Genomic DNA, 17,375 nt, shown 5'->3' with positions numbered 1-17,375 from the left:
TATGGTCAATCTGCTTGCTATAGGAGACGGAGTGAAATCTTTTTCCTTGCGGCAACGCTTTGCCTGCTCCATGTCATCCAAATACTTGTCAAAATCAAACTCCTCATCTGATGAGGATGAAGATATGGCAGCAGTAGCACTGTCAGGACCCAAGTCCTCTTGCGCCTGGCAGTTCTCCTGTAGGCCACTCATCCTAACTGCTACCTCAGTCAGAGCTTCTTTTCCTTTAGTAGGCTGTTGATCATCAAGCAGTATATGATGACTTGGGTCCACATAAACAGCTGCCAGAAAATTTTTAATTTTCCAATAGCTGTGTCTCTCTCCGTTTCATTGAAGCAGAAATGCCATCTGCGATTAAACTTCCTCTTTGGGACAGGCAAAATAGCAAGTTCTTCCACTCCCTTATGAAAATGCCAGAAGTTAAATCCTCAGCTTGTAATTTTTTAGTCACGGTAAATGGGTGATTAAGCAATTCCTTCAATTCAGCCACCTGTGTCCATTGACCTTCATTTAGGGTTACCTGAGGGTTTGCCATATCTATAAGAAACGGTTTTAGTTCAAGCAATCGCTCAATCATTAAATAAGTGCTGCCCCACCGAGTGGCTTGATCGACAATTGCCCCTTTCCCAGCAAGTCTCTTCAAGATGGAATCAATTTTAGGGGTTCTGGTGGCAATAACCAATTTCCTCACTTTTCCAATCAGATTTCCAGCATGTCCCTCTTGCAGACTCTCTCGCCAGCTGCAGCGTGTGCACAACTTTCTCACTTTCTCCAGCTCGGTTCCCAGGAATCGGATCCTGTGCAGGGCAGGCACCCCTCCCCCTCCTCTCTCTGGTGAAGACGGCAAAAGACAGGAAAGAGGAGGGGAGATTGCCCCCTGCAGTCTGGAGCCGGTGCGGGACGGGAGCACTGCAACATACAAGTGAGTTTTGATAGGTGCGTGCCCCTGCTTCTAGGGGGGGGGGGGGGCAGCTGCCCCCCTGCCCCTCACTGGCTACGGCCATGATTCACACAGCGTTTTTGCGGCTCCTTTTCTGCAGTAAAATGCAGTGACTCTGGGCATCCCAGCAAAGTCAATGGGTTTCAAGATATGACATTCAGACACATTGTTTTGTGAGGATCCGTTTTTGGGCTGAATGAACATGTCCGTTTGTGTGGCGTTTTTCCAATCTGCTTTTGCTATTGAAAACATTATCTATTAGCTCAAAAACTTTTCAGGTGATGCGGTTTTTCAAAAAGGTGATCTGCTTTTGCAGCTGAAAAACGTATCCTCAAAAAACGCAGCAAAAACGCTGTGGGTGAATGTAGCCTTAGATCAGGAATAGAACAGCCATTTTACAGGACATTTCATTACTTTCCCAAATTCCTATGAAAAAATATTCAGCACATTCTGCATTGAACTACTGTACTCAATTATATATTTTAGGAGTCGGTCCATTTTATACCGACTCCACCAAAATGAGCACCGACTCCACAGCCCTGGTGTAGACTGTTTTTATTTTATACTGAAATGAAGATAAAAATTGTCCAGTAGTGGCTAACCCTTTAAAGGGAATCTGTCACCCCTTTTTTGAGATATCATATAATGATATCATTCAATTGTGTGTCACATAAGGATTCTCTTAGTACTTTTGCTTCCCCCTGACCCCGCACCTTTCATGCATAAATACCTTTTTTATATCGGTTCAGATGTATATAAACTGCCGCTGTCCGGTCCGCTGGGCGGGGATTATTCACCTGCTCCCCCCCTCCCTGTCTTGCTCTACACATTTATTCTTGCGTAGAGCAAGACAGGGGGGGGGGGGGGGGGGGGAGCAGGCGAATAATCCGCGCCCAGCGGACCGGACAGCGGCAGTTTATATACATCTGAAACCGATATAAAAAAGATGGATTTTTGGTTCTTACCGTAAAATCTTTCTTGGAGCCTTCATTGGGGGACACAGATTACCATGGGTGTATGCTGCTGCTGCCAGGAGGCTGACACTATGCAAAACAAGAAAATTAGCTCCTCCCCGGCAGTATACACCCACCGACAGATACCAAGTACCTCAGTTGGTGAGAAAGCAGTAGGAGAAGCCACGGAACTTTAAACATATGTACCAACCCAACAAGGAGCTCAAAGCCCAACACGGTACAACTTAAACAGGGAGGGTGCTGTGTCCCCCAATGAAGGCTCCAAGAGAGATTTTACGGTAAGAACCAAAAATCCATCTTTCTTTATCGCCTTATTGGGGGACACATTACCATGGGACGTTCCAAAGCAGTCCCAAGGGCGGGAACAGCAAAAAGGAACGAAAGAACCGGAAAGGCTTAGGTCAGTGAGCCACCGCCGCCTGCAGAACCTTCCTACCAACAACTGCATCAGACGAGGCCTGGGTATGAACCCTGTAGAACCTCGCAAAGGTGTGCAAGGATGACCAGGTTGTGGCCCTGCAATTTTGCAAAGCCGAAGCCTGATGACAAACTGCCCACGAAGCCGCCACAGCCCGGGTGGAGTGAGCTCTCACTCCCGGAGGGGGCCATTTTTCCTGAAGTCGGTATGCTTCCTGAATGGTAGAACGAATCCAGCGAGCGATCGTGGATTTGGATGCCGGAAGCCCTTTCCGGTGACCTTCTGAGATGACCAGCAATGAATCGGACTGACGAAGTGAAGCGGTCCTAGCGAGGTAGACACGCAAGGCTCTAACAACATCCCGTTTGTGGAGCGACTTCTCAAGAAGGTGAGAAGGAGCAGGACAAAACGATAGAAGAACGATATCCTCGTTGATGTGAAAGGAGGAAACCTTTGGAAGAAAGGAAGGAACGGGCCTGAGGACGACCTTATCCTGATGGAGCACCAGATAAGGAGAATGACATGACACGGCCGCTAACTCAGAAACTCTTCTGATGGATGTAATGGCGATCAAAAAGGTTACCTTCCATGACAGAAGTGAGAAAGGAATGTCCTGGATGGGCTCAAACGGCGCCTTTTGAAGAGCGCTAAGAACGAGATTGAGATCCCACGGTTCTATTGGTGAATGATGAGGAACGTCTTAACCTGCGTTAAGGAAGCGAGCTCTCTTTTAAAGAGGATAGACAAGGCAGAAATCTGGCCCTTGAGGGTACTGAGAGACAGACCAGAATCTAAGCCAGACTGGAGAAAACCCACACCAATGGAAAAAAGCCTTCCAATGCCTATGGTAAATGCGGGAAGAGGCCGGCTTCCTGGCTTTGATCATTATCTGAATCACCTGGTTGGAAAAACCTGATTCTCTTAGGTTTACGGCCTCAACGGCCATGCCGTTAAATTCAGAGACCGAGAATTCTTGTGGAAAAGGGGGCCTTGCGAGAGAAGATCCGGACGGTCTAGAAGCCTCCAGGGAACGTCCGCGAGCATGCTCACCAGTTCCGCATACCAAGGCCTTCTTGGCCAGTCTGGAGCCACAAGAATTACTGGAATGCCTTCTGATTTTTATCTTCTTGACCACTCTTGGGATCAAGGCAAGAGGTGGAAAAAGATAAGGTAGTTGGAACTGGGACCACGGAATTACTAGGGTGTCGCAAGCGGCGGCTAGAGGGTCCCTGGACCTGGCTACGAAGCGCCGAACTTTGTGGTTCACCCAAGGTGCCATGAGGTCGACGTCCGGATAACCCCAGCGCTTGCATATCTGATCGAAGACTGAGGGATGGAGAGACCATTCGCCTGACGCTAGGTCTTGACGACTCAGTCGGCTGCCCATTTTCCCACCCTTGGAATGTGAACGGCGGAGATTGCTGGGACGTAACGTCCCGCCCAGCGCAGAATCCTGGCCACTTCTGACATGACTTGGCTGCGCGTGCCACCCTGATGGTTTATGTACGCCACAGCCGTGGCGTTGTCCGACTGAATGCGGATCGGCAACCGACGAGAAGGGGTTGCCAGCGAAGAAGGGCCAGTAAGATTGCTCTGATCTCGAGCAGATTGATAGGAAGAAGAGCTTCCTGTGGGTTCCAGTGTCCGTGAGCCGTCCTCTGAAGAAAAACCGCTCCCCAACCCAGGAGGCTGGCATCGGTGGTGATGACTTGCCCCTGAAGCGGGAGGAAGGACCTCCCTTGGAGGACTGACGGAGACCTTGTCCACCAAGTGAGGGATTGCCTCACTTTGAGAGGAAGGAGAATGGGCCGGTCTAAGGACCTCGTCGTCTTGTCCCAGACTGAAAGGAGGGACAGCTGAAGAGGGCGAAGTGAAACTGTGCAAAGGGCACTGCTTCCAAGGAAGCTACCATCTTCCCCAGAACTTTCATTCAGAATGGAAGGGGAATGGGCGTTGGCCATTTGAGGGCTCGAATCCCTTTGAACAGACACGCAAATTTTTCCCTCGGAAGAAACACCCGGGCCAGATTCGTGTTGAATTCCATGCCTAACAAGGTCAGACACTGAGTGGGGCTGAGAATGGACTTTTCTTTGTTGACTAACCATCCGAGACGGCCGAGAGTATCCAGGGTTATCTGAAGACTTAGGAGACAGTTTTGACGGGACAAGCCCTAGATTAAGAGATCGTCCAGATAAGGAATGATGAGAATCCCTCTAGATCGAAGGATGGCCATGACCGTCGTCATCACTTTCGTGAAAACACGGGGGGGCGGAGGCTAGGCCGAAGGGAAGAGCCGTGAACTGGTAATGACTTTCCTTAATCGCAAACCTGAGATATTTCTGATGCTGCAACCAAACAGGGATGTGAAGATAGGCATCCCGTATGTCCACAGAGCAGAGAAATTCTCCGGGCTCCATTGAGGCCATCACCGATCGAAGAGACTCCATTTTGAAGTGAAGAATCTTCACGTGGCGACTGAGCAATTTGAGGTCCAGGATTGGCCGCAAGGAGCCGTCTTTCTTCGGGATTACGAAGAGATTTGAGTAGAACCCTGAAAAACCGTTCGTCTGAGGGAACGGGAACAATCACTCCGGCGGAAAGAAGGGAAGAGACGGCCTGAAAGAATCCTGGAATGTGGGACCGTTGTCTTGGAGGTCGAGACAGGAAAAAACGCCTGTCTGGCGGGGAAGAAAATTCGATCTAGTAACCGGATGCGATGATTTCCCTGACCCAAGCGTTGTCGACAACCAACAGCCAAGCGTCCACGAAAAAGGAAAGTCTGCCTCCCACCCTGGAAACACTTCCAGGTGGGGTGCCCCGTCACTTGGAGGCAAACCTACCGGAACGGGCACCTGAGGACCTGGAGTATTGTCCTCTAGATCTCCAGCGGGGAGCGGGCTTGTAAGATGGTTTCTTCTGCTCTCGCTCCCTAGATGCGGAAGGGCGCTCTTGCTGGACAGATCTCTCTGTGGACAAGAACGGACGAAAAGGTCTAAAGGGCCGAAAACCCTTTCTGTTAAAAAGGCATCTTGGTCGAGACTGGGGGAGGGAAGTACTTTTACACTCAGTAGCATCGGAAATTATTTGATCCAGCTTGGCCCCAAAGAGCCTAGAACCATGGAAGGGCAGATTGGTGCGTGACTTTTTAGAAGTGGTATCCGCATTCCCTGACTTTAACCAAAGATCTCGGCGTACAGCCACTATATTGCTGTTAGCTCTTGCTACGCAACCGGCCGCATCTAAGGCGGCGGCCAAAAGGTATTTACCCGCAAGTTTAATTTGGTCTGCCAGAACTTCCAACTCGTCCTGAGGGGCAGCTGACAGAATGCCCCTGCGAAAAATTTTTGCCCAAGCTAAAATGACTTTTGCCACCCAGGCAGAAGCAACAAATAGGGCAGAAAGAGGCGCCGGATGCTTCAAAGAGGATAGACGAGAAACTGGTGGGTCCATTTCGGGAGCTTTCGTACATTTTGTAAGAAGGTCCGCATCGAATGGATACAGGACGTCTAAGTACCTGCGGCCTGAGAAGCGCTTCTCTGGGGGCTTCCAGTGTTTGGATAAAGTGGTCTCGAACTCCTTGTGGTTAGGAAAGTTTCGGGAGGAAGGTTTTGCTCGTTTAAAGGGGACGGAGCCGTCCTGAAGAGGAGCTTTAGCTTTCTTTATTTCGAGCGTTTTGAAAATGGCCGATATGAGACTATCGACCATGTCCTGAGACTTGGACATGTTATCTGCGTCTGAGTCAGATCCCGTCGTTTTCTGACGAGGGAGACGAGAAAAGCAGCCTGGGTGGAGCGGACGGACCTTGCGAGCTGGAAGACGAGCTAGAGATAACGCGCTTCCTAGCAATCCTATCCGGCCTGTCCCTGTGGAGGTCGCGGTCAGGTGCAGACGACTCACCGTGAGGCGGTCGGAGCACAGGTGGCTGAAAATAGTTGCATAAGACGTTCCAAGACCTGGACCAGGGACAGAGACATTGCAGCAGCCCACTCCGGAGGAGGGGGGGTGCGCTCATCCCGGGACTCTGGGTGCTCCGGTAGGGCAGACATCACGGAAGGACTGCCGGACGGCCAGAAGGGAGACAACTGCCCTGACGCCCGCTTCTTTTTGCAGTGCGCGCAGGCGTAGTGGGTAGCAGAGGGTCTAGGGTAAGGAGCCCCTGCAGAGTAGGACATATGCAAGGACTGCAGAATTACTGCGGCCAGTATCTGAATAGGGAGTACTGCCGCGGGGGCTAAAATTAGGGGCTCAGAAAAAAAATAAGAGCCTAACCTTTCTGCCTGCAAGGGATAGTCACCGCCGGTGACCGCCGTCTTCCTCTCAGCCCTGTCCCGGGAGAGGGGTGAGGAGGGGAATTGGCTAGGACCCGCCACCTGAAGTCAGCCCGTAGCACCCGAGGGTGATAGGGAAAGGGTCCTGCCTGCGGTCCTGAGAGTTGCGATGTGGGTAACACCACATTGCTCGCTCAGCCGCATGATATGGGAAAGCAGGGTGAACATTTACCCCCTGTTTCCCGGTGTAGAATCTGGAAAATAAATGGGAAAAGGTTAATACACACACACAAAACCTAGAAGAAAATGGTTAGATGCGGATCTGGGGAGATCCCGGTCCGCCTCCTACAGACACCAAGCACAAACTGAGGTACTTGGTATCTGTCGGTGGGTGTATACTGCCGGGGAGGAGCTAATTTTCTTGTTTTGCATAGTGTCAGCCTCCTAGCAGCAGCAGCATACACCCATGGTAATCTGTGTCCCCCAATAAGGCGATAAAGAAAGGTATTTATGCATGAAAGGTGCGGAGTCAGGGGGAAGCAAAAGTACTAAGAGAATCCTTATGTGACAGAAATAGGCTGCAATAAAGTCATGGTAGCAGTTTAAAGTTATGGAACGGACAGGGTCCCATTAATTTATCAATATGGTAAAAACTGGATAATTTAGCTACAAACATCATTATTATTTAACAGCCCTTGGGGTGAGGGGTGGGGAACCGTAGGTCAGACTGACCCAAACCTGAAAAAGCAGCTCAGAGTACCATCACCCATAAAACCTAACACCACAGCAGCACCAAAGAGAATCAGTTCCAGCCATCACATTAGGGGTGAGTCAATTATTAAATGTTTGACCAAATATAGCAGATTAAATTTCAAGTTGATTATTTTGTATGGTCCCTGAAGCACTGGATAAATACCCAAATGGCTGTGGACAGAAAACAGGTTCCCCACACATACCTTAGGACATGGGGTAGATTAATATAAGATTTTCTTGTTTTAAGTTGAAACAATCCTTATTGCAGTTTAAGGAGGGTAGGGCGTAAATGCAGAGGAAAGAAGACACAAGGGGTGAAACACATTTTTCTTTTGTATGCACTATAATTTTTTCTTTTAAAAGTAAAAGAAAAGGAAAATCCAGTCCTATTGAGCCGGACTCCAATTTTTTCTTTTATCCTTGATGGGAGGCCATGGCGAGGCCGGTGTCTGAGCCCCAGGTGGATGAGCATAGAGCAAATGGGTGAGCTGGAATTAATTTTTCTTAACTTTCCAATCACTAGGGGTCTGACCACCGTGGCCCCCACGGATCCCAATTACTGAAGAGCTCCAGCTGAATGGAGTGGAGGTCAACCATATGCACTACAGTTCAATTCATTCTGGGAGTGCAAATTGCCAAGCTGGTATCACAGTCATGCAGCGAGTAGTTTGGGCAGCATGAATAAGATGATATGTTCCCTTTAAAGGGAATCTGTCAACTGAATTTGTCGGGCTATTTAAAGGACTTCAGTCCGGTCCGATGGGCGGCGTTTCCTATCCACTCCTCCTCCCCATCCCTGGCCGCCATTAGCAATATTTTCTGGAATTGGAGTAGGTGTCCGCCATAGTCCACGTGTGCGCAATGCAATCTTGCCTCGCGCACGCACAGTATGCTTTGCCCAACTGCGGGCAAAGCCTAAAAGCATTACTGCGCATGCGCCTGTTAACTATGTCCCGGAAGACAGCGCACGCGAGGACTATGGCGGACAATTCCAGAAAATATTGCGGACTGCGGCCAAGGATGGGGAGGAGGAATGGATAGGAATCACCGCCCATCGGACCGGACTGAAGTCATTTAAATAGCCTGCCAAATTCAGGTGACAGATTCCCTTTAACACCACATGACTAATTTTGGCTGGACATGGAGTCCCTGCCACTTGAGAAATGGTAATTATTGTAATGCAGAATTTGAAGTGTACAACTACAGTAGATCAGCAGCCCTGAAAATGCAAAATTTACAGAAGCATTCTTTAACTAAAGGACATTGTAAAATAAATATCCACATACCTGGTTGAACATTCCCTGCAGGGTACATGTTCCTTACTGCTTGAGCCAAAAAAAAAAAAAAAAAAAAAAGTCATCAACACAGTTGTGATAATAAATTTCTTAATGAAAACACTTTTCATATTTAGTCTAGATTATATTCTATATAATGCTACTAAGATTATTGGTATTAAGGCTGTGTTCACACGTAGTTTTTTTTGTGTTTTTGCGGAGATTTTAAAAGCGCGATTTTGCAGTGAAAACGCAAAAAAAAAAAAAAAAAAGCATTCCTATGGCATTCTGCACATTCTGTGCTAATGCTGTGGATTTTTCCACGGCGGAATTGCATCGCGGAAAAATACGCAGCATGCTCATTCTTTGTGCAGAATTGTGGGAAAATCCGCACACACAGGAATGCATTGTTCTGCTTACTTTCCGCATGTGGCTGTGCCCACCATGTGAAAAGTAAGCAGAACATTTGCGGATGGTACCCAGGGTCTGGGGGAGAGGAGATTCTCCTCCAGGCTCTGGGTACCATATCCCTGTAAAAAATAGAAAATGAAAAAATCGTCATATTCTCACCTTCCGATGTCTCTCGCAGCGTCCCCAAGCCTTAGCGATGCTCCCGTCAAGTCCCGTTCCCAGTGGTGCATCGCGCCAATGACCTTTGATGACATCGCGGGAACGGAACCTGCCGGGAGCATCGCGATGATCGGGAACGCTGCGCGGGACGTCGGAAGGTGAGAAAAACAATTTTTTTTTAATTATTTTTAACATTAGATCTTTTTACTACTGATGCTGCATAGGCAGCCTCAATAGTAAAAAGTTGGTCACACTCGTCAAACATTTCCCACGGAATGGAATTCCTGCAGAAATTTCGGCGGCAATTCCGCAATGTGTGCACATAGTCTTAAGCACTTATGGCCTTTCTTTAGGAAAGGCAATCGGTGCTCAACACTTATGGGGTTCGATCCTCGTCCAATGGTAGTAAAAGGTTAAAATACCTGGTGAGCAAAGACCAGTGACATCACTTGTGGGAGCAGTTCCTTTTATATAGCACATCAGGTTCCCTTTATTGCCATATTTCAAATATGACAGATTTTGGCTGGTTCCTGCCACTTTAGAAATGGCAATTGTAATGCAAAATTTGAAGTGTACAACTTGATCAATAAGATTGAAGATGCTGAATTTACAGAAGCATTCACTATCTAAAGGAAAATGTAAACTATCCGCATACCTGGTTGAACATTCCCTGCAGGGTTCACGTTCCTTACTGCTTGCGATTTAAAAAAAAAAATAAATAAAAAATTAGTCACCAGCACAAATATTGTGATAACAAGAAATTTCTTAATGAACGCACTTTTTCTACATTTAGTGTACATTACATTCTAAAGAAGGCTACTAAAAGAGGTTATTTGGGATTTAATGACTTATGGGTCTTAATTTAGGATAGGAAATCAGTGCTTGATGGGTTTGGGGTCCGATCCCCGCTAATCACAATGAAGGGGCTGCAGTACAAGGTACAGCCGTCAGGATAGACAAGACACAGTCTATATAAACAATGAAGGGGATGCTGGTCTACACAAACCCCACTGATCAGACACAGACTAAAGCTCCAAAAAAAAAAACCTTAAGCATAAAAGCATGTCATAACAGAGCTGTTGCAAATTATGTGAAAAACAAGCACTATCATTAGACCATGATCACACTGGTATCAGGGTTCCAACACTTGTAGGGTTTAATTGCACCTGACAACAATTCTACTAGTCCGGTTTAGTAAAATGAACTATTAAAAAAATCTGAAGGAAGCCTGAGCAACCTGTAATAAGCAATGGAATCTGTTAGGTTCCTTTAGGAACAGTTGGGGAAAACAATACACATATTGGATAACTACATAAATAACTATCAGATGTATTTGAATAGAAATGAGGGCACCACCAAATCAATCGTGATCAATCTAGCATATACTAAAAATACCAAAAGGATGAGAAAAAGTATGAAACTGCACAAGCAAAAACTATAAAATGTCTATTTTTTATTGTAGACATGAAAAGACAAAATAAACCACAAAAAGATACAATTCTAACAATTAAAGCCAATAGACTATATACACAAATTAGACATGCCCACAAATAGGCAATTGTCTATCTTCAGCCGCCTAAACGAAGAAATGTAATTTTGCAATTGAAACAGTAAACATGCCTATAAAAATATCAGCAAATAAAGTAGTGTGTTGCTAGCACAAATAACCAGAATCACAAGTAACGAAATAGAAGTAAAAATGAAAGGGACCTGTAATGTAAGGCAATAACAGAATGAGAAAAGACATAGTCATGGAATAAAACCCTCTGTTTATGAATATACTAATCTATCATGTTAGGTATCCTGTAAGCTGTTATTATTCAGGCAGATGAAGATAGAGGTTGCCTTATGGTGAGTATGCCTATTTTAAACATAAAGCTTACTGACATTCAGTCACCCGCTATAAATATAGAGAGCAGCGGCTGTAAACAAACCCCAAAGTGACCCTATTTCACAAACTAAACCCCTTTAGGGAATTCATATAGGGGTATAGCAGCATTTTTAACCCACAGTTTCGCCAATTTATTTACAATTGGGCTGCCTGAAAATTAAAAATTATACAGTATTTTACAGTAATAAAATGAAGTTCAAATTGTTTCATTTTTACCGTGGATAAGAAAAAAAGTACACTAAGCTATTACACCATTTCTCTGGTCATATACTATGGATAGGGCACACAAGAGGAGTCAGTTACCATTTGGGATGAAGGGTTGCCTTATATTGGGTGTCATTTTGACAGCTCCTAAGAAAAAGAAAATCAAACATTAACCTCATGTTGCAAAATACACCTGTAGATGAATTCTCTGATTGTAACAACTATTTTGAACCACTGGTATTTTCAAGAAATTAGGGAACAGTGTATATTACGAAGTGAAAATTGCAAATATGCCATTTCAGTAGCCAATACTGTGTGTTCAGCTTGTTCAATTGGTTTTCCAGACTTCACAACTGAAAACCTCTTAATATGAGATTATTGGGGGGTCAAACACCAGCCATCAATCATCTGAAAACTGCTCCAACAGCGGTCAGAACTAAGTGATGCACAGAACGAACACATCAGCACCATGCATTGCCTAATGGCTGCTGCAGAGAAATTGCAGTAAATTCCATACAATGAGAGATAAAGAGCAGTACTGTCATTTTGCCCCTATATTTGGTTAATTTTTGGACCCTGCCTACCAGGGAAATTTTCAACCAATTAGCGCATGTGAAGGGTATCGAACCCTCACCGAAATCATATTAATGACCTAACCAGCATATAAGTCATAAATCATTACATCCTGAACAACCCCCCGGCTTCTCCCCTCTGCAACAATGACATACATGTTGATGCTAACTGTAGTTTGGGCACACTGTAGGGCTCGGAATGGGGGCCATTTGGCTTTGGAAGTATGGATGGTATTGGAACCATGCTACTTATCCAGAATCTTGCCACTACTAGTAACATTAAAAACTTTGGATGACATGAGTAGAGGCTTGTTTTCCTGGATGAGTTGAAGTTTTTAGCAGTACTAATTGAGGGTACACAACTTTTTTTTTTTTTAAATGTCTTTATTCGGATCATTGGGAGACAAAATGAACAGTTAAACAAGAATTAAATAACTTTTTGCGATGTTTTATGCAGGTCACTGTGCAGCAAACGCAATAAGAAATGTATTCTTCTGGCAAGTATGAATATACAGTTGTGGCCAAAAGTATTGACACCCCTGCAATTCTGACAGATAATACTCAGTTTCTTCCTGAAAATGATTGCAAACACAAATTCTTTAGTATTATCTTCATTTAATTTGTCTTAAATGAAAAAACACAAAAGAGAATGAAGCAAAAAGCAAAACATTGATCATTTCACACAAAACTCCAAAAATGGGCCAGACAAAAAGTATTGGCACCCTCAGCCTAATACTTGGTTGCACAACCTTTAGCCAAAATAACTGCGACCAACAGCTTCCGGTAACCATCAATAAGTTTCTTACAATGCTCTGCTGGAATTTTAGACCATTCTTCTTTGGCAAACTGCTCCAGGTCCCTGATATTTGAAGGGTGCCTTCTCCAAACTGCCATTTTTAGATCTCTCCACAGGGAGATGGGATTCAGGTCTGGACTCATTGCCGGCCACCTTAGAATTCTCCAGTGCTTTCTCTCAAACCATTTTCTAGTGCTTTTTGAAGTGTGTTTTGGGTCATTGTCCTGCTGGAAGACCAATGACCTCTGAGGGAGACCCAGCTTTCTCACACTGGGCCCTACATTATGCTGCAAAATTTGTTGGTAGTCTTCTGACTTCATAATGCCATGCACACGGTCAAGCAGTCCAGTGCCAGAGGCAGTAAAGCAACCCCAAAACATCAGGGAACCTCCGCCATGTTTGACTGTAGGGACCGTGTTCTTTTCTTTGAATGCCTTTTTTTTTCTCCTGTAAACTCTATGTTGATACCTTTGCCCAAAAACCTCTACTTTTGTCTCAGCTGACCAGAGAACATTCTTCCAAAACGTTTTAGGCTTTTTCAGATAAGTTTTGGCAAACTCCAGCCTGGCTTGTTTATGTCTCGGGGTAAGAAATGGGGTCTCCTACCATACAGTCCCTTTTCATTCAGACGCCGACGGATAGTACGGGTTGACACTGTTGTACCCTCGGACTGCAGGGCAGCTTGAACTTGTTTGGATGTTAGTCGAGGTCCTTTATCCAACATCCGCACAATCTTGCGTTGAAATCTCTTGTCAATTTTTCTTTTCCGTCCACATCTAGGGAGGTTAGCCACAGTGCCATGGGCTTTAAACTTCTTGATGACACTGCGCACGGTAGACACAGGAACATTCAGGTCTTTGGAGATGGACTTGTAGCCTTGAGATTGCTCATGCTTCCTCACAATTTGGTTTCTCAAGTCCTCAGACAGTTCTTTGGTCTTCTTTCTTTTCTCCATGCTCAATGTGGTACACACAAGGACACAGGACAGAGGTGGAGTCAACTTTAATCCATGTCAACTGGCTGCAAGTGTGATTTAGTTATTGCCAACACCTGTTAGGTGCCACAGGTAAGTTACAGGTGCTGTTAATTACACAAATTAGAGAAGCATCACATGATTTTTCGAACAGTGCCAATACTTTTGTCCATCCTCTTTTTTTATGTTTGGTGTGGAATTATATCCAATTTGGCTTTAGGACAATTCTTTTTGTGTTTTTTCATTTAAGACAAATTAAATGAAGATAATAACAAAGAATTTGTGTTTGCAATCATTTTCAGGAAGAAACTGAGTATTATCTGACAGAATTGCAGGGGTGTCAATACTTTTGGTCACAACTGTAGTACTGTTGCCTTCACAAAGGCTTTCTATGTTTTAACAACAAATATTTTTATTTTTGCTGCCACACAGTTGTAACTTTTTATGTAAAACTCATATTGGGGTGGGTTAGATCGATCGATAAAAATATACACGTGTGCGCGTACATATGTATGTGTATATATATCTTTTTGATCACTTACTCCACTTCTTCTGTATCAGAATATCGAAAAAGCTACATTTTTCACATGTACTTTTTTGTTGCTTACCATACAGATTACCGTTGTCACGTAACCGCTTCTCAGCACGTGACTTGGGGTTGCGCCTGTAAGGGTTAATCTTTCTCCTCTCACTCAGTCCAGCATTCAACCTCTGTTCTATGCCGCAGTGGGAGCATATATATCACACCCCGACACAGACCCCACACTCCGTTTCATACACGCTGCCACCACTCACCGAAAACACGGGCGATGAGTCCTGGAAATATTACTACTACTGTCTGACAATCACCAGGGTCACACCCTTTTTAAGGCTATGGATTCTTTAGAGCATACAAGGTTCAACTTATTAAAGTTTTAAGCTTTAATAGAAAAAGGTACAGTACTTACAATAAAAATATATAAAAAATATGGAAATAAAAGTGACATGCAAATATGCAAAACAGTGATAAAATAAAAGGGAGAAAACTTACAGAAATATTTAACTTTGCATTCTGGTATCCTGTCCCTGAGGGAGGGAGAAATATGAACTAAAACACATCAACCTAGCTGCCCCTCACTGTGAACAGCTTTCTTTATGTAAAGGCCTAATTTCTAGATTAGCCTGGAGATCAAATTTCTAGACCAGCCTCTCATGTTCTAATATTATAATCCTTGGTTTGTGACTGGATCCTGGTCATTTACCCATTAATACATTGTCTCTGAAAACTCTTGGTGTAACCTCTCTCATAGGTAGATAATGTCAAGCTGCAATTGGCATCTCTCTTAGAAGAGTCAGAAGGTGTGAAATGTTTCCACTTTGTTCTCAGCAAGGTCCCCTGGGGGAGACTGCCTTTCTCAGGATAACATGTTGTGACCTTTGTGAGACCTGCAGTCTAGGGACAGATGTTAATATTACTGCTATTCAGACATCCATACATATTTCAGTACAACCGTATATACTCGAGTATAAGCCGAGACACCTAATTTTGCCACAAAAAAAACCTGGTAAAACTTATTAACTTGACTATAAGCCGGGTATGCATTGTCCCCTCATCCCTATCCTGGTATGCATGGCTCCCCATCCCCGTTATTGTATGCATGGCTCCTTTGTATGTGTGGCTCACCATCCCTATCCTTGTATATGCATGGTTCCTATAAAAAAAAAAAAAAGAACAAAAAAGATGGATTTTTGGTTCTTACCGTAAAATCTCTTTCTTGGAGCCTTCATTGGGGGACACAATACCATGGGTGTATGCTGCTGCTGCTAGGAGGCTGACACTATGGAAAAACAAGAAAATTAGCTCCTCCCCGGCAGTATACACCCATCGACAGGCACCAAGCACCTCAGTTGGTGAAAAGCAGTAGGAGAAGCAACGAGAAAAACTCGAACCATATGTACCAACCCAACAAGGGACTCTAAGACCCAACACGGTACAACTTAAACAGGGAGGGTGCTATGTCCCCCAATAAAGGCTCCAAGAAAGAGATTTTACGGTAAGAACCAAAAATCCATCTTTCTTTATCGCCTTATTGGGGGACACAGAATACCATGGGACGTCCCAAAGCAGTCCCAAGGGTGGGAACAGCAAAAAGGGACGAAAGTAACCGAAAGGCTCAGGTCGGCCGGTGAGCCACCGCCGCCTGCAGGACCTTCCTACCAACCACAGCATCAGACGAAGCCTGGGTATGAACCCTGTAGAACCTCGTGAAGGTGTGCAAAGATGACCAGGTTGCAGCCTTGCAAATTTGCATGGCCGAGGCCTGGTGACGAGCAGCCCACGAAGCCGCCACAGCCCGGGTGGAATGAGCTCTTACTCCCGGAGGGGGCCGCTTTTCCTGAAGACGATACGCTTCCAGAATGGTAGAACGAATCCAGCGAGCGATCGTGGATTTGGAAGCCGGAAGGCCCTTCTGGCGACCTTCAGAGATGACCAGCAAGGAATCGGACAGACAAAAGGAAGAGGTCCTGGCAAGATAGACACGCAGGGCTCTAACTACGTCCAGTTTGTGGAGAGACTTCTCAAGAGGATGAGATGGAGCCGGACAAAAGGAAGGAAGGACGATATCCTCATTGATATGGAAAGCGGAAACCACCTTTGGAAGAAAAGAAGGAACGGGCCTGAGAACGGCTTTGTCCTGATGGAGAATGAGGTAAGGGGAACGACATGACAAGGCCGCCAATTCAGAAACTCTTCTGATGGATGAAATGGCGATCAAAAAGGTGACCTTCCAAGAGAGAAGGGACAAAGGAATGTCCTGGAGAGGCTCGAACGGCGCCTTCTGGAGCGCGCTAAGGACGAGGTTGAGATCCCACGGGTCTATTGGCGAATGATGAGAAGGAGCCACGTGGGAAACCCCTTGTAGAAAGGTCTTGACCTGTGGTAGAGAAGCTAGCTCTCTTTGGAAGAGGATAGAGAGAGCGGAAACCTGGCCCTTGAGTGTACTGAGGGACAGACCCGCGTCTAACCCAGCCTGAAGAAACCCCAGGATAGACGGGATAGAAAAAGACATTGGGAAGACTCTTATCGCACCAACGGAAAAAAGCCTTCCAGTACCTATAGTAAATGCGGGAAGAGGCTGGTTTCCTGGCTCTGATCATAGTTTCAATAACCTGACTGGACAGACCTGATTCCTTCAGAATTGCGGTCTCAACGGCCATGCCGTCAAACTCAGACTGCGAATTCTTGTGGTAAAGGGGGCCTTGCGAGAGAAGATCTGGACGGTCCGGAAGCCTCCAGGGAACGTCCGCGAGCATGTTGACCAGTTCCGCGTACCAAGGCCGTCTTGGCCAATCTGGAACGACTAGAATCACTGGTACGCCTTCCGATTTTATCTTTTTGACCACCCGAGGGATCAATGCCATAGGCGGGAACAGATACGGAAGTTGAAACTGGGACCACGGAGTCACCAGTGCGTCGCATGCGACGGCTAGAGGGTCCCTGGACCTGGCTACGAACTGCGGCACCTTGTGGTTCATCCGAGATGCCATGAGATCGACATCCGGGGTGCCCCAACGGTCGCATATCTGAGAGAAAACCGCGGGGTGCAGGGACCATTCGCCGGACGCTAGGCCCTGGCGACTCAAAGTCGGCTGCCCAATTTTCCACCCCTGAAATATGGACGGCGGAGATTGTCGGAACGTAACGTTCTGCCCAGCGTATTATCTTGGCCACTTCTGACATTACTTGTTTGCTGCGCGTGCC

At 45.8% G+C, this 17,375-nt stretch overlaps 1 protein-coding gene across 13 annotated transcripts in view; it reads right to left on the bottom strand.

Annotated features, from left to right (window-relative positions):
- The window catches only part of LOC141099769 (uncharacterized), a 190,114-nt gene that overhangs the window by 58,146 nt on the left and 114,593 nt on the right, over positions 1-17,375 (bottom strand). For 8 of the 13 annotated variants that reach the window (XM_073587808.1, XM_073587817.1, XM_073587815.1 and 5 more), the window contains 3 exons: positions 11,392-11,439; positions 9,853-9,891; positions 8,640-8,678 (listed from right to left, as the gene is read on the bottom strand). In XM_073587808.1, coding sequence (XP_073443909.1) covers positions 8,640-8,678; positions 9,853-9,891; positions 11,392-11,439 — 126 coding nt within the window. The remainder of the gene's footprint in view (positions 1-8,639; positions 8,679-9,852; positions 9,892-11,391; positions 11,440-17,375) is intronic. The other 5 variants (XM_073587819.1, XM_073587820.1, XM_073587811.1 and 2 more) reach the window with 4 other exon arrangements.

The sequence above is a fragment of the Dendrobates tinctorius genome, unplaced genomic scaffold (assembly GCF_039654945.1).
Source record: "Dendrobates tinctorius isolate UK_male_01 unplaced genomic scaffold, ASM3965494v1 ptg000102l, whole genome shotgun sequence".
NCBI lineage: Eukaryota > Metazoa > Chordata > Amphibia > Anura > Dendrobatidae > Dendrobates > Dendrobates tinctorius.
This window is presented reverse-complemented; position numbering and strand designations above follow the sequence as displayed.